At 46.4% G+C, this 24,073-nt stretch overlaps 1 protein-coding gene across 4 annotated transcripts in view; it reads right to left on the bottom strand.

Moving 5' to 3' along the window:
• CARD10 (caspase recruitment domain family member 10) overlaps window positions 1-21,848 on the bottom strand; it is a 44,911-nt gene extending 23,063 nt beyond the window's left edge. The window contains exons 1-8 of one of the 4 annotated variants that reach the window (XM_053407075.1): window positions 21,712-21,847; window positions 20,086-20,220; window positions 14,474-14,686; window positions 13,846-13,983; window positions 9,082-9,407; window positions 3,270-3,452; window positions 1,042-1,197; window positions 100-225 (exon numbers count right to left, since the gene is read on the bottom strand). In XM_053407075.1, coding sequence (XP_053263050.1) covers window positions 100-225; window positions 1,042-1,197; window positions 3,270-3,452; window positions 9,082-9,407; window positions 13,846-13,983; window positions 14,474-14,686; window positions 20,086-20,092 — 1,149 coding nt within the window. In that variant the 5' untranslated portion in view covers window positions 20,093-20,220; window positions 21,712-21,847. Of the gene's footprint in view, window positions 1-99; window positions 226-1,041; window positions 1,198-3,269; window positions 3,453-9,081; window positions 9,408-13,845; window positions 13,984-14,444; window positions 14,687-20,085; window positions 20,221-21,328 lie in introns of those variants that run through there. The other 3 variants (XM_053407076.1, XM_053407074.1, XM_053407077.1) reach the window with 3 other exon arrangements.
• Window positions 21,849-24,073: the final 2,225 nt, after the last annotated feature.

The following is a 24,073-nucleotide window of genomic DNA, read 5'->3' as shown; positions in this document are numbered from 1 at the left end:
CTCACCTAGCAACCCAGAATGATAGTAGAGGGATTCTATCTCTTATCAGAGACCCTTGCTTCTAGCATAAGGGGAGACTGCCTTAAAGAAGCAGCTCACCTGATCTCTTTCCTTCTCAATCTCCTCTAACTGAGCCAGCACGGTATTCATTCTGTGTTTGTACAGGTCACAGTTCTTCTGCAGAGTTTGGTGCTTCAGCTGGAGGTCTTCCTTATCTTGCAGGTACTGGAGAGGTGGGATGGGGGGCGGGGAGAGAATCCAGAGGGTTACATTTTCAAGGAATATATTTAGGGCTTAAAACTGCTGCAGGTTTAGACCTGCAACATGTGCAACCAGATCTGTAACACATCAAGTGGAAAAAAAGAAGGATGCATGTGCAAATATTTATTGTCACCTCTTTGCAAGCACACACAGCTCAGCATACACCAGCTAATGGGGTTGAGAGCCTGGCTTCATGGTAGTAGCTTTGAACAGGGCTAGTGTCAGCAGTCAGCATTGATGGGCAGCTGCCAAGAGCTCCTCTTCTTCCTGGCTACCTCTGCTTGTTACCTTCCCCTCTCCAAGCAAGTGAGCAGTGGAAAGAGCAAAGGAAGGGGCAGGCGGCAGCATCCACTCATCTTGCCCTCTCCTTCCGGGCAGTGAAGCCCAAGAAGTGTCATGGCACAGTGGCAGAGGATCCGCTTTGCACGCAGATGGTCCCAGGGTCAATCTCAAGCATCTCTGGTCCAGCTGACAAAGAGACTTCTGTCTGAAACCCTGCAAAGCTGCTGCCACTATGGACAACACTGAGCTAGATGATGCTATGGGCTGTCTTGGTATCAGGCAGCAGATTCTGTGAAGCAGATTGGGCTGGGGCCAGAGTGAAGGGGAAGCAAAAGAGCCATAGCGAGGAGGGGACCACTTAGAGAACGGTGACTTTTGAAAGCAACTTGGTGAAGGGCCCTGCAAAACCTGGCTGAGACATTAACAACTGAATGCATTCAGACCACAATTGCATCAAAGCTTCCCCCAAAACAGATGCCCGGGGAAGGGGCAACTGACCTTATCTCTCAGCTCCTCAGCCCACTGCAGCTCATTTTGCACAGAGTCCAGTTTCTGGCACAGTTCCTGCCTGTCTGCTTGCGCTTCCTTCCAGTCGTGCTCCAGAATGTCTAGAAGGATCCTCTCAGAGCCTGGGACTGGACCTTCACCTGCTACCTAAGCGACAGAAACGCAGAATCACCTGCCTGGCGGGATGAGCCGAGTTAGGGATAGCATGATGGACAGAGAGAGAAACAGCAGTCAGCACTTGCAGGGTGGCTGTTTTCCGTATCCCCCACTGGGGGATATATGTCATCTATATATACTTTTTTTGTTATGTTTTATAATTTCCCCCACCACAAACTGCAGGTGCCTCTTACAATACAAACTCCACACCATTTTTTATGCCAGGATGCTGGCCTAGATGGGCCATTGGCCTGATCTGGCAGGCTCTTATGTTCTCAATCCTGGGAATTCTAGTTTGGTGACTCCCTATCCACCACCTCACAGAACTACAACTCCCAAGGTTTCCTGGGGAAAGGAATGATGGGAGGCCTGCAGGATGGATGTGCCCTAACAGCTGGTTCACATGCTAGCTCTGTTTGCACGTAACATGCCGGTAGGGATATCCAAGATACTGAATGGGAAATATACCCTCCATCTCAAACTAAAGAACCAAACTGTGAATGATTGAAGCTGTAATGTCAAAATGTCGTAACTAAGCAATGCTTTACGGTTCATTAGGAACACGGAAAGATGGGGTCACGTCTTCCAAGATAAGAACCTTATAATTTCATGCTTTATGGGCCCTGTTCTTAAACCACTCCAAGTTTAAATTACACAGTTTTAAATGGCAATATCAACATTTTGCTGAGCATGTAATAGATTTATATAACGAACTGATTCTATCCAGATGCTGCCTCCTCACCAATCAATTTATTTTCACATCCCCAAGTTAAATTATGTCCTCTCCTGGTTAAACCTTTCTTCTTTGGGGGCTGGGGGGTTGGAAATAATCTCAAACTGAAAATGTGTTTTAAACATTTTCCTCCAGGTTTTGCAAATAGGCTGTGTATCGTGACATAAGGTCGTACCAACAGCATTTAGGGTGGAGAGATAAAAGATTTCACAAACCACAAGAGTTCTGTGATGCAGGATACCTTTTTTAAAACAAAACAGGGGGAAACGGTAAAATAACGTGTTCACATACTATCCGTGGGTTAAGATTTTGTAACCCAGATATCAACAGGCAGCTTTCATCTCCTAAACAGTCACAGCTGTTCAAACCACCCATTGGTATTCTACCTACATCTCTAAGCCAACACTAGACACCTTTCTTTTAAACAGATTTTATTTCTCTTAGCATTTTACTAGGGCTAGAGCCGTGATCTAGCAACAGGGGCACTGAGATCCATCCTCCATGAGAAACATTGTGGTCGCCTTGGATGCAGCATCAGAGACCAGCCTTGCTGCAGGAGATTTGTCTGTTCAGCACATTTTCTCTTCGAAACGAATCGTGGGCGGTGCAAGTTCCAGCAACACAAAGGTGAAATTAGGAGCTTTGAAAAGGGTTTATTTGGGGCAGGGGAAAACAAAGGTTTTCAAAAAGGCAAGGCACAGCAGCAATGAGAACAGGGCAGCCTTGCTGGTGTCCAACCCTTTGCTTGTTGGAGGGCCACACGTAAAATCAAACATCTAGCTAGATAGCAGAGAGAGGTAGAGGCAACAGAGATGAGGCTAAAGCACTGTGATGGGCAGGTGTGTTGAAGCAGATCTTCCAGCAGCCTGCATCCCACAAACATATACCTTCTGCACCACCTCCAGGTGTGGTTAAGACTCCAGCTCCCATCAGCCACAGCCAACATGGCCAATGGTCAGGGATGATGGGAGTTGTAGTCCAGCAACTGTTTTTGCCCATCCTGAACTATACCAACTGTCTCAGGCCCTTTTGATCTTCAGGTTGCCCTCAGGTCCTGCTGGCAGGCTTCTTGCAGGCATCTGGTTGGCCACTGTGAGAACTAGATGAACCAGCAGGGCTGCGTATTTTAATTTTCCACATTCAGACAATATGCTCTGCCTTTGAGGTACCCCCATCAGACTGGAGAAGACATTGCTGGACCAAGAAGAACTTCCTGCAAGCAGAGGCTGGCTCTTACCATCCAGGAGAAGCTCAAGTTTCAGCGGTGAGACATTAGATGCAATTCAGTACAGCCCCTCCACAGGTTAGCATAAACATTTTCAGCAAGTACCTGCAGGCTGCTCTGCAGCTCCTGAAGCGAAGCTATCAGTCTCTGGTTCTCTGCTCGCAACTCACAGATAGTGTCAGCAAGACCACGATCCTCCACTTCTCTCTGGGGAGCTGCAGATGCCTGCTTCCTAAGTAGGGAACATTCTTCTTCCAGGCTGCTGACCTTGCATTTCATCTGGTCTACCTGAAATATAGGAAACAAAGGCCACAGCCGCTCAATCCCCCTTTTATTTACTGATTTGATTGATTTCATTGATTGATTGATTGATTGATTGATTGGCAGGCTGCCTTTGAAGGATTAACTTCTTCACAGTGGTTCACAACACTTTGAAAACATAAAACGATGTAATTACAAATTATAAAGCAGCAGTCTAAAACCCTCAAACCTATCCAGTGATAATAAAGACAAGGGGATGTCTAGAAATACTGTAAAATTAATGAATGATAGAAAAATGGTGGAAAGAAATTTTATGGCCTTAGCAGAAATGTTATAAGGAGTTAAGCATATATAAGTATTTTAGTTTTAATGATAAAAAATATGTCAAGATATTTATAATATGACAGAAAATAGAGAAAGATGGAAAGGATTTGCTGAAACAATTAATAGAAGTGGAATACAAAAAGGGAGGTGAGAGGAAGTCGAGGAAACAAGGGAATGAAAGATAGAGTATGGAAAAGGTGTGTTGTATGTTTTTAAATGGTTGTTGTTTTGTTTTGTTTAGGGTTAAGGTGGGTTAGGGTTACGTTTAGTTTAGTTTAATGTGTTTAGGTTGTGTTTTGTATTGTTTATATATTGTATTGTATTGTTTTTGCTTTCTTTCTTTGTTTTTTCTCTTTTGTTTTTTTCTTTTTCTTTCCCTTTTCTGTAAACTTTAAAAGTAATAAATATCATTTAAAAAAAATAATAAAGACAAGGGGATGAACTAAGCGTGAATGAATCTGAGCAAAGTGAGTTTCTCCCCCCATAACCCATCCTACGATTCTGGGGACCGGGATCAGAGGTGCCAGATCAAAAGGGAAGGATGACAAAACAACCACCTCTCTTTTTAGGACATGCACTCAATATCTCTGATTAAGAAGAAAGAGTGCCAAGAATTAGATAGAAATTGGGACTGATCAGCTATTCCTAATAGCCTTGGACCATTCTACTGGAGTAAAAATCAGGGTCCTATAAGGATGGCATTCTCCTCGTTCCCATCCCCCGGCCTTCTTTTCATGTTCAATGGCTCTGTCTTTCCCTTTTCCCAAACTGGGGGAGGAGCAGAGTCTCGCCAGATGCCTGGACAGCCTCAGATGCAAAGCAGAAGACCAGGGTTGGTCTGACAAAGTAGGTTTGCAATTTTTTCTTGATTTTATCTTTTGTAAACTGCTTTGAGGTTTTAGGAACAAGAAAGTGGTGCAAAAAATTTATGAAATATGTAATATTGTTTGGAAAGGGGGCTTGCAAAAACAGGAGGGGGTTTGCTCCTTTGTAAATGAAATTAATATGAAAACAGAAATACTCCAACTTAGGCAGGATCAATCAAGTTATTCTCTCTCTCTCTCTCTCTCTCTCTCTCTCTCTCTCTCGGCATGGGGCAGTCAGTGTGGCAGTTGTTGCTGAACTACAACTCCCACCATCCATGACCATTGTTCCAAGTTGGCTGGGTTGACCGTAGTTGTAGTTTGACAACTGGAGGACGACCCCTTTGGCTATCTCTGCACTAGACCCACATTCCACATTGTTTTCCATAGTGCTGTGACAGAAAGTGCAGAGGTGGTGCAAGATAAACAGGAAGGAGTACAGGATACAGGTAAACAGGGAGGAGCAGTTTAGGTAAACCCAGGAATGAAGATGAAGACGATACCGCAGGGCAACAGTGAGTAAGAGCTCTGTGGCAAGAATCCCAGGAACCAGAAGACTATTATTATTCCAGATAAGAGACTAAAACAGCACTGCAGTTATTCCAGATAAGTAAAATCAGATCAGAACAGATTAGCTCATAGTGAAACTCTCCTGTCTCGGAGAGAGGAAAGAGGTATGTCAGTTGCTCAAGGTGAAAGCCAGGTGACCAAGCTGCAGCCCCATAAACTCCTTCAGGTATTTGGAATGATAAGACTCCTTGGTTTATCACCCAACCGTTTAAACTTCCAACCACTTTCTAACCAGTATCTCTTTAGTGGCCTTACAAGGTCAATTAAAGGTCCATTCATGTTTTTATCTCACCTGGAGTACCTACAAATTTCCTGATGAGTCATCAGCTGGGAAGTGATTGGGAGCACAAAAACAATCAGATGACACATCTACATTCTAAGCAACAACCGGGGGGGGGGGGGGAATCCTAAGCTTGCCCTGCATGCATAATAACACACAAGCACACACGAAACATACTATGCTTAAACCACAGTACACCAAACTTTTTATCTGATTAAAACAAATGTGACAAAGATCAACGTTCTGTCCCATGAATCACAAGAAGGGCAAATAAAGAAGTTTTCATCTCTCTCGTGAGCACACACACACACTAAACCATTTCACAAGAACACACGTTTTAGCAACAGCAAATAAGCATGAGGCTTTCTTTAACTGCTGAGGCCACCTCATGAGAAGAGAAGACTCCCTGGAAAAGACCCTGATGTTGGGAAAGATGGAGGGCACAAGGAGAAGGGGATGACAGAGGACGAGATGGTTGGACAGTGTTCTCAAAGCTACAAACATGAGTCTGACCAAACTGCGGGAGGCAGTGGAAGACAGGAGTGCCTGGCGTGCTCTGGTCCATGGGGTCACGAAGAGTCGGACACGACTAAATGACTAAACAACAACACTGATATTGCAGATCTGGGCTGGTTTTGCTAGGCTCATATCCTGATTCTGCCATGAGCTCAGCAGAGGGCCTGGGGCAAGTTCCTCTCTCCAGCCTCAGCCTCCGCTTCTGTAAAATGTGGGTGACAAGTGGGACTTGCAATAAAACGTTGCAGTGCAAAAATGCTTCTTCTTCAGGGTCCAACACTTCATTCTGTTCCCCAGATCCACCTGGTTTTCTTTATTTCCCACCAGACAGTCAGCATTTGACAACCACTGATGCAGCTCAGGTCCTGTTTTGCAGCTGCCGGTAGATTTCAGAGCTTTTTTTAATGCTGGCTCCGTTTTCGGTCACCACACCCCATTCAAAAGGTACAGAATTACAGCTAGAAACATACAATCAGGAGTGCACTTACAGCGGTTTTCTTTTGCAGCCACAGCTTGAAGTCAAGACACGGCTACAAAGGATGGCTCTTTTCAGATGCAGCTTGAATTAAAGAGGCTGCAAAGGAAAGCTACAGGTTTAAAGTTGGAACACCTGACATCATATCATGTCAGCTGATTGACAGGTGAGTAGCCCTGCCCAGCTGCCAAAGTGGCCCTTGGAAGGTGAAGGAATTCTGGGTCCAACCTGCCAATCTGATCCAGTTCCCTACCCATGGTATATTTGATAAAACCAACCTTACCCAACTGGGGAGTTTTAAGGGAATTACTGATATAATAACAATAATTAATTAATAACAAATTTATTATTTATACCATGCCCATCTGGCTGGGTTTCCCCAGCCACTCTGGACGGCTTCCAACAAAAGATTGAAATACATTAAAACATCAGTCATTAAAAACTTCCCTAAACAGGGCTGCCTTCAGATGTCTTCTAAACGTGAGATAGTTGTTTATTTCTTTGATATCTGATGGGAGGGCATTCCACAGGGTGGGCGCCACAACCAAGAAGGCCCTCTGCCTGGTTCCCAATAACAATAATTTATTATTTTACATGAAGCATTTTGAATACTGTGAGCCACTATAAAAAATGTCAAATATCGTAATTTTAATTGCTGTTGGCATCCTATCCTGAACCTTTAGGGACAGAGTGGGAAATGTGGAAATAATAAAAATAATCTACAAGAAGAATGACATGTTATATACATGTTCCATTGTGAATAAGTGCAGGCAGACATACACAAACGTACCCTAGAAACAGGCCCTCTCTGGTACTTGCATCCTACATGAAAAGATGCTCTGCTATAAACGCAAACTAAGCCCCTTTTCAGTTCACTAAAGAGAAGATTAAGAAGTGCCTTAGCCATGGTCTGCGTATTAATGCCTTCCTGGAGCAAATGTGAAAGTAACTACAGGGCTCAGATCTAACCAACGAAGGCGAGGACTGCCGCCATCAATCATTTTTACGGCGTCATCAATATGCATAGGGCTTTACGGAGCAAAATAGCAGACATTTGCTTACTCCACAGTGGCTGTGCCGTACAGGGGGACAAGTGGGAGAGATAATAAAAGGAAGGGGAGGACAAGAGGGGAGGGATACAAACACAAGAGAAACCACAAGACAGAAAGCAAACAGGGTGTATACATATGCCTAAATTAACTGAAGGGGAAGTGGGGAGAGAGAGAGCTTTGAGAGGAGCCCAAGAGAATACAAAACTCCCAAGGAGGGACTTGGAAGGTGAGAAAAAGCTGGCTGGGAATATTTGGAACATCAGGAAATGCTATACCTGGTAAGACATATGCCTTGCATGCAGAAAGAAGCAGGTTCAATCCCAGGTGTCTCCAGTTCAAAGGATCAGGTGAGGTGATAGACCAGGCATAGGCAAATTTGGCCCTCCAGATGTTTTGAGACTACAACTCCCATGATCCCTAGCTAACAGGACCAGTGGTCAGGGATGATGGGAACTGTAGTCCCAAAACATCTGGAGGGCCGAGTTTGCCTATGCCTGTGATAGACCCTTGGCCTGGAGAGCTGCTGCCAGCCAGATCAGACACAATGGGTTGTTTCCAACTCAGTTATACTCAAGGTAAACCCATAGAAATCCGTGAGTTAGTCCTGTTTAGCAACGTCAATGGGTCTACTCTGAGTAGGGCAAACACGGGCTACATTCCAAAAATGTCCAAGACTGACAAATAATCTGACTGGGTATAAGACAGCTCCCTACCCCAGTAAACCTCAGCTTAAGAATTATCGTGTTATGAGACTTGCCGGAGAACGCAGCTACTTCTCTATAATTCAGAACCTTTTATTTGTACCTGGAGCTTTTGCTAAAGTATATGCACACTCTGGCCTTCATGCAAAAACAGCAGCCTGGATATTCTCTTATGACCCCAGTCCTCCAAAACTGACTGCATGACGAAAGTTCACACACCCATAACATAGTGTCATTTGGAAAATATAAGGCGTACCCTTTCCTGGTACAGTGGTACCTGGGGTTAAGAACTTAATTCATTGTGGAGGTCCGTTCTTAACCTGAAACTGTTCTTAACCTGAAGTACCACTTTAGCTAATGGGGCCTCCCACTGCCGCCACGCCATGATTTCTGTTCTCATCCTGAAGCAAAGTTCTTAACCCGAGGTACTATTTCTGGGTTAGCAGAGTCTGTAACCTGAAGTATCTGTAACCTGAAGCGTCTGTAACCCAAGGTACCACTGTATATACACTCCTGTGTTTCTGAGAATCCACTGGTGGTGGCATTCATTCCAAATCGCTGCATTCCTTTGCCTAATTTCCTTGAGCACTACTCTGGGGAAACTTTTTTAAACCTTCAAATATGAGACAACAGTCATGCAACTCACTGGCCAGCCTTCAGACACCTTTCCCCTATTTCCCTATAAAGGAGTGGCTGGCAGGCCCGGGCCAATGAACCCAAAGCACCTACATCCAGGCAGGCAGTGAATCATTAACACAGTGATTCCTGGCACCTTGGTTTATCTTGGGTGTGCACACCCGTTTCCATTGCCCTTTTAACACCTGCATGCATTCACCAATAGTCCCCACCTCCCTCTTTCCCCCTGCTCTCCATACCCCCAGCTGCAGGTCCCGGCTTCGGAGAACAGCAGCGTTCTTCTCCTCGCACAGGTGGGTGTAGCGCATGGCCAGCATGTAGTTGTCGTCCTTCAGCTTCAGCAGCTCCATGCTGTGGGAGTCCCACTCCTCCTGGAACCTCTGGTAACGTTCCTGCACCTTCTGCAGCTTCTGGAGCTGCTGCTTCAGCTGGGCGCCCTCCTCCTCCAAGGCCCGGTTCTTCGCCTGGAGCCCGTGTTCCTTTTCCAACTGCCCTCTCCGCTGAGCCCTCATCTTCTTCACCTCCATTATCAGGAACTGAGTCAGGCCTTCATGGCCCTCCTCGTCTGGAAAGCAAGAGGATGCTCAGCAAATTGGGCACATGGGGGTTACAGCCAACCAAGTTTCCACTCACACTAGACCAACTGAAATTAATGGGCCTATGTTAGTTAGTGGGACACGGGTGGCACTGTGGGTTAAACCACAGAGCCTAGGACTTGCTGATCAGAAGGTTGGCGGTTCGAATCCCCGCGATGGGGTGAGCTCCCATTGCTTAGTCCCTGTTCCTGCCCACCTCGCAGTTCGAAAGCACGTCAAAGTACAAGTAGATAAATAGGCACCGCTCCGGCGGGAAGGTAAATGGCATTTCCGTGCGCTGCTCTGGTTCGCCAGAAGCAGCTTAGTCATGCTGGCCACATGACCCAGAAGCTGTACGCCGGCTCCCTCAGCCAATAAAGCGAGAGGAGCGCCACAACCCCAGAGTCGGTCACGACTGGACCTAATGGTCAGGGGCAGTGGCGTAGCATGGGGGGTGCAGGGGGGGCCAGCCGCACCGGGCGCAACATCTGGGGTTAGGGCAAATCCACGGGTTAGGGGGCGCAAATCCACGGGTTAGGGGGCGCAAATTGCCTTGCCCCGGGTGCTGACAACCCACGCTACGCCACTGGTCAGGGGTCCCTTTACCTTTACTTATGTTAGTTAGTGGGTCTACTCTAGGACTCGTTTTGCAGATAACCCATGGACTCTCAAGGGCCATAGCTCAGTAGCAGAGTGCCTGTCTTGACTGCAAAAAAATTCCCAGAGTCAATGTTCAGCATATGCAGGTAGCACTGGGATAAGCCTCCTGCCCAAAAATCAGTTGGTGTAGATCAGTGTTTCCCAACCTTGGGTCTCCAGCTGTTTGAGGACTACAATTCCCATCATTCCTGACCACTGGTGTTGCTAGCTAGGGATGATGGGAGTTGTAGTCCAAAAACAGCTGGCGACCCAAGGTTGGGAAACACTGGTGTAGATCAAGAGTGGCCAACCTGATGGTCTCCAGAGGTTGTGAACCACAACTCCCATCAATCCCAGCCAGCACGTCCCAAGGTTATGGGAGCTGTAGTTAACATCTGGGAGTTGTAGTTAACATCTGACTGGTAGTCATGTTGGCTACCAATCACGTAGACCAGGGGTTCTCAAATTGTGGTCCGTAAGCTTCATACAGGTGGCCCATGGTGTGTCTGTGAAGAACAGGGGGAGCAGCAGATGTGAACAGCAGGCACAGTGCATTTAATATCCATACGGATTTTTATTTTATGTTGTATTTATCGAATTCACCCTGTAATACAATACAACATATGAAATAAAATCAGCAATAACAATGCAATTAAAAATCATGCCACATCTGTCACAGCACACCACAACTGCTGCAACAGACAGGAGAATCATTAAGTGGTCCACCAAGATCCTCAGCAATTTGCAAGCAGACCACAGGGTAGAGGGAAGTTTAGGAATAATAATTAATAATTAATAATAATAATAATAATAATAATAATAATAATAAATTATTTATATCCCGCCCTCCCCAGCCGAAGCCGGGCTCAGGGCGGCTAACAACAATAAAGCAGTACAAAAGTACAACACAAACAACACTCTAAAATCATTCATTATAAAATTAATTAAATTCAAGCCACTGGCCACCATTGGGCCAGAGCTCCGCGAAGATTGCCGAGGGAAGGAGTCAGGCTGTGCCCTGGCCAAAGGCCTGGCGGAACAGCTCTGTCTTGCAGGCCCTGCGGAAAGATGTCAAGTCCCGCAGGGCCCTAGTCTCTTGTGACAGAGTGTTCCACCAGGTCGGAGCCACAGCCGAAAAAGCCCTGGCTCTAGTTGAGGCCAGCCTAACTTCTCTGTGGCCTGGGACCTTCAAGATGTTTTTATTTGAAGACCGTAAGTTTCTCTGTGGGGCATACCAGGAGAGGCGGTCCCGTAGGTACGAGGGTCCTAGGCCGTATAGGGCTTTAAAGGTTAAAACCAGCACCTTAAACCTGATCCTGTACTCCACCGGGAGCCAGTGCAGTTGATATAACACCGGATGAATGTGATCTCGCAGCGAAGACCCCGTAAGGAGTCTCGCTGCAGCATTCTGCACCCACTGGAGTTTCTGGGTCAGTCTTAAGGGCAGCCCCACATAGAGCGAGTTACAATAATCCAGTCTGGAGGTGACCGTCGCGTGGATCACAGTGGCTAGGTCAGGGCGAGAGAGGTAAGGAGCCAACTGCTTAGCTTGGCAGAGATGGAAAAATGCCGCCTTTGTTATAGCTGCAATCTGTGCCTCCATGGAAAGGGAGGTGTCGAAGATTACACCCAAACTCTTAACGGACGGTGCTGGCACTAACTGCGCCCCCGCAAGAGATGGGAGTTGCCCCCCCAATCCCATATCATCCCGTCCCAGCCACAGGACCTCTGCCTTCGAAGGATTTAGCTTCAACCGGCTCCCACGTAACCATCCAGCCACAGCTTCCAGACATCTGGTCAGTGTGTCTGGGGCTGAGTCAGGATGGCCATCCATCAACAGATAGAGTTGGGTGTCATCGGCATACTGATGGCATCCCAGCCCAAAACTCCGGACAAGCTGGGCGAGGGGGCGCATAAAGATGTTGAAAAGCATTGGGGAGAGTATCGCACCCTGAGGTACTCCACACACCAAGGAGTGGCGCAATGACAATTCCCCCCCAAGCGTCACCCTCTGTCCCCGACCAGAGAGAAACGAGCGCAGCCATTGAAGGACTGTGCCCTGGATCCCCACGTCGGCAAGGCGGTGGTCCAGAAGTTCGTGATCGACCATGTCGAAAGCTGCTGACAGATCTAGAAGAATCAGCAGCCCCGACCCGCCTCGATCCAGCTGTCTACGAAGATCATCTGTTAGAGCAACCAGAGCTGTCTCGGTCCCATGACCAGCGCGGAAGCCAGACTGGAATGGATCCAGAGCCGATGTTTCATCCAGAAACCCACCAAGCTGTTCAGCAACCGCTCTCTCAATCACCTTACCCAGGAACGGAAGATTCGAAACCGGGCGGTAATTGGATAGATCTAAAGGATCTAATGATGTTTTCTTTAAGAGCGGGCGCACCACTGCCTCCTTCAGTTCCCCTGGGAATGTCCCCGTGCCAAGGGACAAATTGATGATATCCCCCAGGAGGGCCCGCACCTCGTCTGGACACGCTCTAATCAGCCAAGACGGGCACGGGTCGAGAGGACAGGTGGTGGGCTTTCCAGCTCGGAGAAGTCTGTCCACATTGGCTGGGGATATCCGGTCAAAGTGGTCCAATACTGGACCCGAGGACAGTCGAGGGGCCTCCAGTTCCTTTATTGTATCCAAATTTAATATTTATACCCCACGCACCTGGCTGGGTTTCCACATCCACTCTGGGCAGCTCCCAACAGAATATTAAAAGCACAATAAAACATTAGACATTAAAAACTTCCCTAAACAGGGCTGCCTTCAGATGTCTTCTAAATGTCAGATACCGTATTTTTCGGTCTATAAGACGCACCAGACCACAAGACGCACATAGTTTTTGGAGAAGGAAAACAAGAAAAAAAATATTCTGAATCTCAGAAGCCAGAACAGCAAAAGGGATCGCTGCGCAGTGAAAGCAGCAATCCCTCTTGCTGTTCTGGCTTCTGGGATAGCTGCGCAGCCTGCATTCACTCCATAAGACGCACACACATTTCCCCTTACTTTTTAGGAGGGAAAAAGTGAGTCTTATAGAGCAAAAAATGCGGTAGTTTTTTATTTCCTTGACATCTGATGGGACGGCGTTCCACAGGGCAGACGCCACTACCGAGAAGGCCCTCTGTCTGGTTCCCTGCAACCTCACTTCTTGCAGGGAGGGAATGGCCAGAAGGCCCTTGCAGCTGGACCTCAGTGTCCCGGCTGAACAATCGGGGTGGAGACGCTCCTTTAGTTATACTGGACCGAGGCCGTTTAAGGCTTTAAAGGTCAGCACCAACACTTTGAATTGTGTACTAGGCCAAATGGAGCAATAGTCCAGCTCAGTGTTTCTAACCAAGGACAGTCAAATCACACATTCACAGGACAAACATGTTCACCACACATTGGCTGGCATTTGCAGCAGCAGACAATGCCGCATGTGGAGATGTTTCTTTATAAACATACACTGGGCATGTGCCAGGAAGATGCAGTCCAACTGAAGCATCCCACTGCGTGTACACAAACACACATTTCTGCTTCACACTTTGCAGCAGTCACAGAGTGGGAGTTGGGGTGCTGCTCCTGCCCTGGCTTCCCAGATGTGGCACCACTGCTGCTTGTCAAGAATGAGATGGGGCAGGGAGAGGTGGCATCGAAGGCAGCGGAAGCACCAGGTTGGCCACCACATGCCCATTCACCCTGCATGTGATTGCCAAGCACTGACCCGACCCTGACCTGCTTAACTTAAGCAAGCTGTCTGCCTCCTGTGCCAAGGGACCTATAAGGAGGAGACTTCCACAACTTCTTACCCAGGATCATCGAGCAACGCTGAACTGGCTGCTTCCCCGTCAGCTGGGTGAAATGCTCAGGGTAATAGAACTCCAGGGATTCTAAGAACGCTTCGTAGCCTCTTTTCCCTCGGTTTCGCAAGATATCCATGAGGAGTCCTGCGGAGGAAGACAATAAATAATAATAATAATAGAACAAATGAGTGCCACACGATCAGCAGCGAGCTGAACCAAAAACCAAGCAGCTTCAAGTATCCAAAGATACTACTCCAAGCTTCTCCCGCTGTCCCAAAACCATGCAGAAGCTGCTGGATCCGGAAGGCTTGAGCCCAATTTCATTTCAGTCTCCGTCTCCCTGCGTGAATCTTAAGCCCCATTTTGTAAAATGGGAACAACAAGAGCATAAATCCTAGTGATTGTTGTGTGGGTAAGGCAGAGTGAGGGGGAGAAGGAAAGGGAGAGAGAGAAGCTCTTTTCATATTAAAATGCAATGTGAAGCCATGATAAATAAAAGCAATAAGCCAGGACCGTAGAGACATGTGTCTGGGATCCATTCCTGGATTAGGGCTTTGGGCCAGGACTGCTTTATACAAAGCAAGCCTTCACCCCCAGCGCTGTACTTTCCACGTGAGTTCTTCACTTCTCTCACCTGTCCGGTTGCTCTTGCATGGAAACTGATGGGGACTCAGCACCATCTCTTCATCCTGCTCATCAATCACACGGCACTGGCGGAGGTATGGAGTCAGTTTGGCTGGGTTCAGAGAGCGGGTCAGCTTGTGCCGGACACTCTCAATCTTTTCCCACAATGCATCTTCTTCCTCTCCTGCCTCCGAGAGGCTTTCGTTTACTATCTCCTTAGGCCCTAGGGGTTCACAGACTGGGTCATTAAATTTGAAATCGTTTCGTCAAACATATGTTGGAAATGTAAAGAAAAAGAGGGGACTTTTTACCATATGTGGAGGGAATGTAGAGAAGTTAAAAAAAATTGGGAAATGATATACAATGAATTGAAAAAAATGTTTAAAATGACATTTGTAAAAAAAAACCAGAAGCATTTTTGTTAGGGATTGTAGGACAAGACCTGCCAAGAAAAACAAAGAACTTATTTATGTATGCTACAACAGCGGCACAAGGATAGCACAAGGATGGCACAAGGATGGAAGAATGAGGAAATCTCAACGAAAGAACAGTGGCGAGAAAAATTGATGAGCTATGAAGAACTGACTAAATTGACATATAAACTGCGGGACAAGGAAAAGTGCGACTTTAAGGAATAATGGGAACTTTTTACAAATTATCTAAAAAGACAACAAAATGAACTGGACTCCTTGGCATGTTTTGAATAAACATACACAAATTTATTGGTTGATAACATGATAGATAGACAACGCAAGGATATGTATAATTTTATAACATGCAGAGAGAGGAGCTGAGGGAAGTCCCTGGTGGGAGGCAGGAGGGATGGAAGGGAGGTGGGGAAAAAGGGGGGGAAATAATCTGTGTGATTATATGGTTTGATAATTTGTTATGTTGAAATTGCTTAATAAAAATATTTTTTAAAAAAATGAACTCGTTTCCCCTTGATGAGCTTTCAGCCAGTCTTCCATACTCACAATCAGGATGGCTATTTCCCACCTTTTCAGAGCGCACTCCTGGGTGAATGGAGAATGCCAGCCTTAGAACAACATGGAAGCACATGTCTGTTTGTTGTTCTCCTTTCATTTACAGGGAGCGCAGTGATGTGCTCCTATGTATGCATATAGAAAGATCATGGGCTACACTGCATGGATAATGAAGGAATTGGCATTGGACTTGACACCAGTTCTTGGGGTGCTTCCAGGCAGCCAATTTACCAAGCATTCATTGTGACTTGCTAGCACAGAGGTTAAATGACGCTGCATCAAAGCAAATAATATTCCATGTTTTCCAGAGCATTCACTCATCACCTTCCTTACTGAAAAAAAAAAGTCTGACCTTTTGGGGAAGCAGGTTTGTTGTACAAGTCCAACCGCAACCACACAACCTGAATTTGCTGGTATGTGGACTGAATCTCACCTGGAAATTGTGACAGCCTGCAAGCACCCTTTGACTGCAAACCCAAAGGACGAAACAACAAAGCTGTTGCTGCTGCTGCTGTAGTAACCGGATGCTCCTCCAGACAAACCAGTTTATTCAGCATTCATCCCAACTTGCTTGCTGTTTATTGAGCATGAGGTCCGAAATGTTTGTGGGGTGGTTATACCACAGTGAGTATTCATCCTGACTTCCTTGGAATCATTTAACTCACACTTCTTAGTGTTTTTTCTCATCAGTTCCCTAATTGCAAGACATCTGGGTTTTTTATTTGTTTTTAAGTAGATTTGTTGCACCACTTTAATTACAAAAACCTAAATTTCCAGCATCTGACTGATTTCCTCCTACACACTATTGATGGTCTGGAAGTCGCCCAGAAGCAACAGAGATAATCTCCCTGCCAAAAGGCCTTTACAATGTCTCCTCTTTAGCATCTTTCAAGTACCTTCTCAAAGCCCTCAAAGAAGGCAACCATCTCCAACCTGGTGCCATAGAGCTAAAAACTCCCATTGTGTTATGTGTCCAAAACATCTGGAGGGATCAGGCTGAGGGAAGGCTGGGTTAACCCTTTTGTTCTCATTTCCACCTGAGAACTAAATAGAAAGAACTGCATTTGCTCCCTTTCCTCTTTGTTACTATTGCCTACGGTGGCCATCTGCCCTAATTTCCAAAAGACAATCCTCTATCTGAAGGGCGATCAGAGGACAAGTCCAGTGGGAAAACAATGAATTATAAGGGAGAGCAGGGCCTTGAAATTGCCCATCAGCAACAGGGAGCACCTGAGTGGCAGACCAAGCAGGAACACAGGACACCTGGCCACAATCTTCCTCACTATGGCAAGATGTATAGCTCAGTCGGTAGAGCATGAGACTTTTAATCCCAGGATTGTGGGTTTGAGCCCCCTGTTTGGCAAAAGATCCCTGCATTTGGGGGGACTGGACTAGATAGCCCCCATGGTCCCTTCCAACTCAACATGACTCCGTGAAATTATAGTAAATGATCACTAAATTTGTATCTAAATAAATCAGGGGTATAAATAAATCAAACTTTTTTTAAAGAGGGGCAGATTTGATGAAGTGAACATGCATGTTGAGCTTTTTTTGGGGAATTTTACCCCAGGAAATAAACTGCCACAGGGTACGGGTTAAACCAACCAGCGGGCTGGATTAGACCCCCGAAACAGACTTTGGACATGCCTGATATAAATAGATTAGCATATCCTTGTTTATCCTCTTCAGGTGCTGATGCATTTCATATTTTTTTCCTTTTTTGCCATGCATTAACATTTAATGACTAAAAGGACACCCTGCTCTTCCTCCTCTGCACCCTTACAGAAATTTAACTTTTTCAAAGCAGGTGTCTCAACTTTAGTCTATAAGCCACCATATGTATTGATAATGCTACGTAACAGATAAAAACATGCTGAGACCATAAGGAGAGCCCTGCTGGATCAGGGCCAATGGCCCACCTGGTCCAGCATCCTGCTCTCACAGAGGCCACACCCTGATGCTTATGGGATGTCAGACCTGATTGCATGAACACTCTCCTCCCCTGGTGTGGCTCCAAGCAGCTGGCATTCACAAAAGTGGACCTTGTGCAGAAGAAGCAGGAGCCTTGCCTTCTCTGGCAGCTGCCCACCTTAAGGCAAACCAGAGTGGTGCACTGTTGCCATCAACTGGCAAGCCAAACCAGCAGGAATGTGAGAGCATTTAAAGGCCCCCCAAAAAGAACCAAGTTGATAAATCTGGTCGCTCGACGACAAGTAGACATCCCCAACTGTTTGGTAATACGGACACACACAAAACACCTTCCCACAAAGCGTTGCCTCCACTCCCTCCCTCCAAAGTTCAAAAATGGCAATCTTTACATGGGCAAAGTCAGCACTCTCCAGGGAACAAAACTGCCATCACACCATCAAACAGGAGCAAATCCCCAACCTCAGGGCCTCCAAAGCAGCCCAGTATCAACATTGCTCATAACAGCAGGCCTGAACCTGACCTGCAGCTCCCTGGAGCTCCATTTCCCCTGCCTTTTCTAAGAAATTGAAGATTAGAACAAATACGTAATGCAGAGCCCCAGAGTCAAATGTTTGCTTTCCCACGGAAACCTCTTTCAGCAAACACCAGTGTTGTCTGCAGGAACAAGAAACCAAGCCTTTAGTGTTATCAGTCCAGTCCTGAGGAATGCTCTGCCCATAGAGATCCGGCAGCCGCCTTCTGTTTCAATCTTTAAATGCCTCCTGAAAACTTTTCAATGCCACTGGGCTTATGCAGATGATCAGGAAAGCACCTTCCCATAACTGGAAATTGATGGTCTCCAATTACAATTTTTAATGTGGTTCTTTATTATATATAGATATTGCTGTAAAGGTCTTTGATATTTTTATGCTATAGAGGTACAGTGGTACCTCGGTTTAAAAACAGCCCTGTTTACGAACGATTCAGTTTACAAACGTCGCAAAATTGGAAGTAGTGTCCTGGTTTGCAAACTTTACCTAAGTCTAAGTACAGAATCCGAACGGTGGAAGGGCACCAGCGGCGGGAGGCCTCATTAGGGAAAGTGCACCTTGGTTTAAGAATGGTTTCCGTTTAAGAACGGACTTCCGGAACAGATTAAGTTCGTAAACCGAGGTACCCCTCTCACATCCCATGATCAGAGCCAATTGGACAGGCATCTGAATCATACTTCAACACTGATGATGGGACAGCATCTTCTGTAGCACCAGAGGGCAGCAGGATAACTTAGGGGTGGCAAGCAAAGAATGTGAAACATACAGCGCTGTCCACAGGAGAAGCAGACTGGGTGGTTTCCACTGCTGACTGGGGACACATCCCAAGTTTCGCTGACTAAGGCAGCAGGAAAGCCAGAGCTCAGAGAGGATGGACTATATAGCTTTTTTGTACAGCATCTGCTTTGCATGCAGAAAGCCTCAGGTTCAATCTCTGGTGTCTCCAATTTGTGCTGGGAATGTTCGCTGTCTGAAATCCCAGACAGCAGCATGTAGTCAGTGTGTAAATAACACTGTGCCAGGTGACTCAACTCAATATAAAGGCAACTTCCTATGCTCCTCTGTCTGCCTAACGGCAGGGCTGGCCTTGCAGACAATATTACTGAATACAGTGGTACCTCTGGATGCAAACGGGATCCGTTCCGGAGGCCCATTCACAACATGAAAAGCCCACAACCTGAAGCACCATATCTGTGCAGGTGCGCAGCACGATTTAGTGCTTGTGCGCATGCGCAAGCGGCGAAACCTGGAAGGAACCCTTTCTGGTACTTCCGGGTCACCACGGGATGCAACCTGAAAAAACGTAACATGAAGCAAACGTAACATGAGGTATGACTGTATGTAGACAAAACAGGGATAATGGATTGGGGGGGGCGGGGTGAACAGCGACTGGTGGGGAGAATTCTAGACGTACACAAGGCAGAAGCATTGAGTATTTCAACAAACAATTCAAGGTACTGTATTGTCAACACTGCAATCTTTTAAGCTCCAGATGAGGTACTGTAGAAAACAGGATGCTGGACCCGAAAGGTTCTTGGTCTGATTCAGGAGGGTCTTGCTATGGAACAATGTTCTGAGTAATACAACTTTATACATCCATTCATTAAGGTCAGCATTCACTCCTTTGTTCTAACATCTCAATAAGCCCATTGGCGGTTGATAAAGATAAGCTAAAGATATGGAACTGACTGATCCTAGACACTCATTCTGTGGTATTAATAGATGCACAATAGGCTGGCAGCTATTGAGCACCAAAGCTTCCCTTTGAAGCTAAAGAAAGCTGACAAACTACAGTTTGCCTGTGACAGTAAAAGGGGGGAATCCCATCCCTCCTTGAACTAAATGCGAATAAGTGTAGCTCTGTTTCTCCCCATCCTGGCTGATTAAGCAGGGCAGGGCCATTCCAAGAATGAGTCATCAATCTCAGACACACAAATGACCTGCTGAGTCATCAGTCGCAGGTCTTGCCTCTTCCCCCCCCAGGGCAGGTATTTCCTACAGTGGCTTCTCTGCCATAAATCCCAAGTGACTTATGGGGTTATATATTTAAGAGAGGAAGGGAGAGGAAGGATGTCTCTCTGAGTCACACATACACAACTTCCATATAGAACAACTTCAATCTCAAAATAAGCCAATCAACTCTGTAGCCCGTTGCACCTCCACTGACCCTACTAGCTTACCTGTCATGCTGAAGAATCACAGGTAGCACCAGCCCAGGATAAAAACTTCAACTTTGGCGGCCACTTCTGATTTCTCCCTTTTAGTTATGATATGCATCCATGGGCCATCTCACTTTCCGGGAAGGGTGGATTATCCTAAGTGCAGCTGGCAAGAGAACAACAAAAGCCTGTGTTATTTTCTACAGCAAGGTCCTTCCCTTCTGTTTCATTAACTAATTCTTAATGACATGAAGAATGGTTCTTTTCATCTCCACACATGCAGGCTCCTCCCCCTCCCTTTTTCTCTTGCTCCTTCCTCACGCATCTCTCTCCCTGGGATTCCTGTGTGTCCAAAGTACACACAGTAGAATCGCTGCCGCCCCACCACAAATCTCTGAGTTGATCAAAGGGAGGGGGGAAACTGTTTTGAAAGTGGCACAGTGATTTTCACTTTTCACCACCTCCTTAAATAATGCCACTGCTCAAATATTCAGTATGGCCAGATGCAGCTCAACATGAGCTCTTGGAGGGATCCGAGGTGGCAAAAGCAGTTTACAGGATTCAAGAGATCTTAATTTAAGCCAGGGGTCTATAGGACTTGCTGCACAATTTAGGGCTCTGCACACACACACCTCTTATTTTGCATCCAGTGCTCTCCCATGGCTGGTTTTGAAAAGCAGTGTACGCACAACATTAGCCACAATCCATATCTATTCTGTCTGTATCCTGTCATTTCTTATGACATACGGCATTTTGATGCCTTTCATTCCAATCTGGCTTTGAACCAAACTAAGAAAAAACGAACAACCTAGCTGCATTTTAAGCTGGCAATGTGTGTGCAGCCCAGATTCAACACTGGGAGAATTTAAAATGAGCATACATCTGACCATGTGCAGACATGCTCCTCCTTCACAAAAATCAATTCCAGGTGGCTTCCCACGCATATACTACTAGCAGGGATATTGAGGAAGGTGCAAAGAGTTCAAGCTTTCAGGGCAAGGGGAGTGCCATTCCAAGCAATCTTGGGCCTCACTACAGAAATTAAATACCACTCACATCACTGTAGATCTAGAACTACACGCACAATTACTTAAATAACACTATCTCTATGCAGGGGTGTTAGCAAAAATAAATACAAAAGACGTTTCTCTGTTCCCAGGAGTTTACAATCTAGAAACAGGCAGGGGGGGGCAACGGAGAGAAACAAGAGGCAGGGTTGAAAAGGAAGGAAAGAAACGCGAATATTTCCGATTTACATACTTACATGTAGGATACTTTGCAGTAGGACTTGGGACCATCAGCCACACACACTCACAATAAGGGTCTCAGGAAACATTCCTGGGTATCACACACAAAGTGTACCTGCAGGCCCGGCCCCGCCCACTCATTCACCGGCTTCCTCTGTGCACCATGAGGACTATCACCTTGAGCCTCTGAGCTGAGCGGCTCATTATTTCCACAAGGAATTGGGCATCCCAAGGAGCAAACTCCCGATCCGGAAGGAGCAGCCGGGGGAGTTGGTCCACTTTCCCCGCTCCGCGCGCGCCCTTTGCCTCCCTCGTCGCCTTCTTCCGTCTTAGCCCCGCACCCGGCCCGCCTCTCGCCCCTGCATACTCTCGCCTACTCATCCCTTGCACACACACGCACACCTGGCGGGAGCAGTCACCAGTCACCAGCCTGGTCCCGGGCCGGAAAGGGGGCCGGGCTATAGGCAGGCAAGGGCAGATTTGCACACTGGCGTTTGAATGGAGGAATTCGCCCTCTGAGCCAAAACAAGTCCCAGCAGCCCCTCCGCCGGCTCAGGAATGCGCGCCGTGTGGATGCCATTCCCCGGGGAGAGACAGGCGCTCGCCCGGGGGGCGGGGAGGACGGCGGCGAAAGGGAGCGAGGGACTCCGAAGCCAAGAGGGTCCGGAGAGATCGGTCCACAAGATCCCTTAGGGAACACTTGTGCTTCCTCCCTGCTCGGCCGGTGGCGTGAAGGGGCATTTAGCCATCACGTAACAATGCCTAAATATTTCATATCTTGTATTATCCTGTAGAGGAGGTCCGTGTTGTTGTTATTCCTTTCTGTGGATTTTTTTATTTTTATTTTATTTTTGCGACCTCTTGGCACCGGCAGCGTTCAAGCAAGGGGATTTGTCGCTCAACAGGCCCATTGGATTATAGGAGCAGGTTGCATTTGGTCGTGGTTTTTTGTTTTTTATCCTTCCCATCAACCCAAAAATGTTTTCAGAGCAGCCCACGGATCTGCCGGGAAGCTTACAGTCTTAAAAGACGCCACGCGAAAGGCAAATAAGTTGGAAGGGAGGAGGAAATAAGCGAAGCCAAGTGCACGGTCTTAGTTACAAGTTCTGTTAGTATTTGTTTATATCTATAATAACAAAGTTTGCCAAAACAGAAAGAAAACCAAAACCAAGGAAAAGTATAAAAACAGGGGTGAGAGAAAAGCAGAAAAAACCCATCCGTTCACATTAAAAAGGCAGTCATCAATATGTCCATCTTTATGAAAACATATTAAGCGGTATGTGCTATGCAAATGTCCACGCAAAGTTGGCAGTTATAATAAATGTGTTCAAATGTGCACATCTAATATACAGTTAAAGTATATGACTCCCCCCCCCCCGGGGGGGAAGAATCCTGGGAACTTTAGTTTTTCACTCATGGAGATACAGTTCCTAGCGGCTTTGAACTACAGTTCCCAGGATTCTTTTGGGGAAAGCCATGTGCTTTAAGTGTGTGTTGGGTGTGCTTTAAATGCATGGTGTAGATCTGCCTTATATACATGCAATAGTTAAATGTTCTTCTAATGACAAGCTGGGGCCAAAAGTTGCTCAGATGAAACGGCCTTGCATCCTTTCTCATCCTTCCTCTGTTACAACCTGATGTCTTGGCTGTTACCTGGGTTACAAGAAAGTTATGTGTGATCCAAGAGGTCAGGTGTACTCCCAGGTGTTTGTAGGTGTCACACCTGCCCAGGAGCGATATTGCAAAGGGATCCTCCGGGTCTTGAGTTGTGGTGTGTAGCTCAACCCAGTAGGTGCACGGCTGCTGTGAAAAAAAGGCAAATTCCATGTTGGGGATCATTAGGAAACATAAAGTCAAATAAATAAAACTACCAATATCACAATGCCCTTTTATGCCAATCTTTGATGCAAACACACTTTGAATACTTTGTACACTTCCAGTCGTCACATCTCAAAAAGAATATTGAAAAGTCACAGAAAAGGGCAACCTGAATGATCAAGGGGCTGGAGCAATTCAATTGCAAGGAAAGGTTACGGTGGTTGGGACTCTTTATCTCAGAAAAAAGGCAAGTAAAAGAGGACAGTGAAAGAGCTGTATAAAATTATGCATGGTTGGGGGAAAGTAGAGCTCATAATAGTAACACCTGGAGTCATCCAATTAAGCAGAATATCGGGAGATTCAGGACAGACGAAAGGAACTACTTGTACAAAATGTTGTTGGAACTATAGAATTTTCTACTACAAGATGCTCTGGATTGCTTTAAAAGGGGATTAGGCAGATTCGTAGAGAGTAAGAGTGGCTACTATGATCATACATTATTTCTAGTATCAGAGGCAGTATGCTCTTAAATATCAGTTGTAGGAGAAGACCTCAATGCTCAATTCCTACTTTGGGGCTTCCCATTATCTAATGGCTTGCTATTGGTAAAACGGCAGCAGTCTAGAATATACCTTTGGACTGATCATGCAAGACATTTCTTGGGTCCTTATTGCTATGGATTTGTGGGTGCCCTGACTCCTCCAGGTTTCTGGGTGCCCTGACCCCCTAGATTCCTGGGTGCTGGGGTTTAATCAGTGTGTTGAGAATTATGGTGAGCTGTGTCCTTTTGCAGGAGGTTTTTGGAAAAAGCAAGAAAGGTGGGGCAGAACGCCATGCAGACTGGCAGGGAGAGGCTGCACCCAGAGACCAGGGACCATAGCTGTCTTCTTCTCTGGACACAAGCTTTGCTGAAGCTACGAGAGAGGGAACAAGAGACACTCTTG

The sequence above is a fragment of the Podarcis raffonei genome, chromosome 10, assembly GCF_027172205.1.
Source record: "Podarcis raffonei isolate rPodRaf1 chromosome 10, rPodRaf1.pri, whole genome shotgun sequence".
Taxonomy (NCBI): Eukaryota; Metazoa; Chordata; class Lepidosauria; order Squamata; family Lacertidae; genus Podarcis; species Podarcis raffonei.
This window is presented reverse-complemented; position numbering and strand designations above follow the sequence as displayed.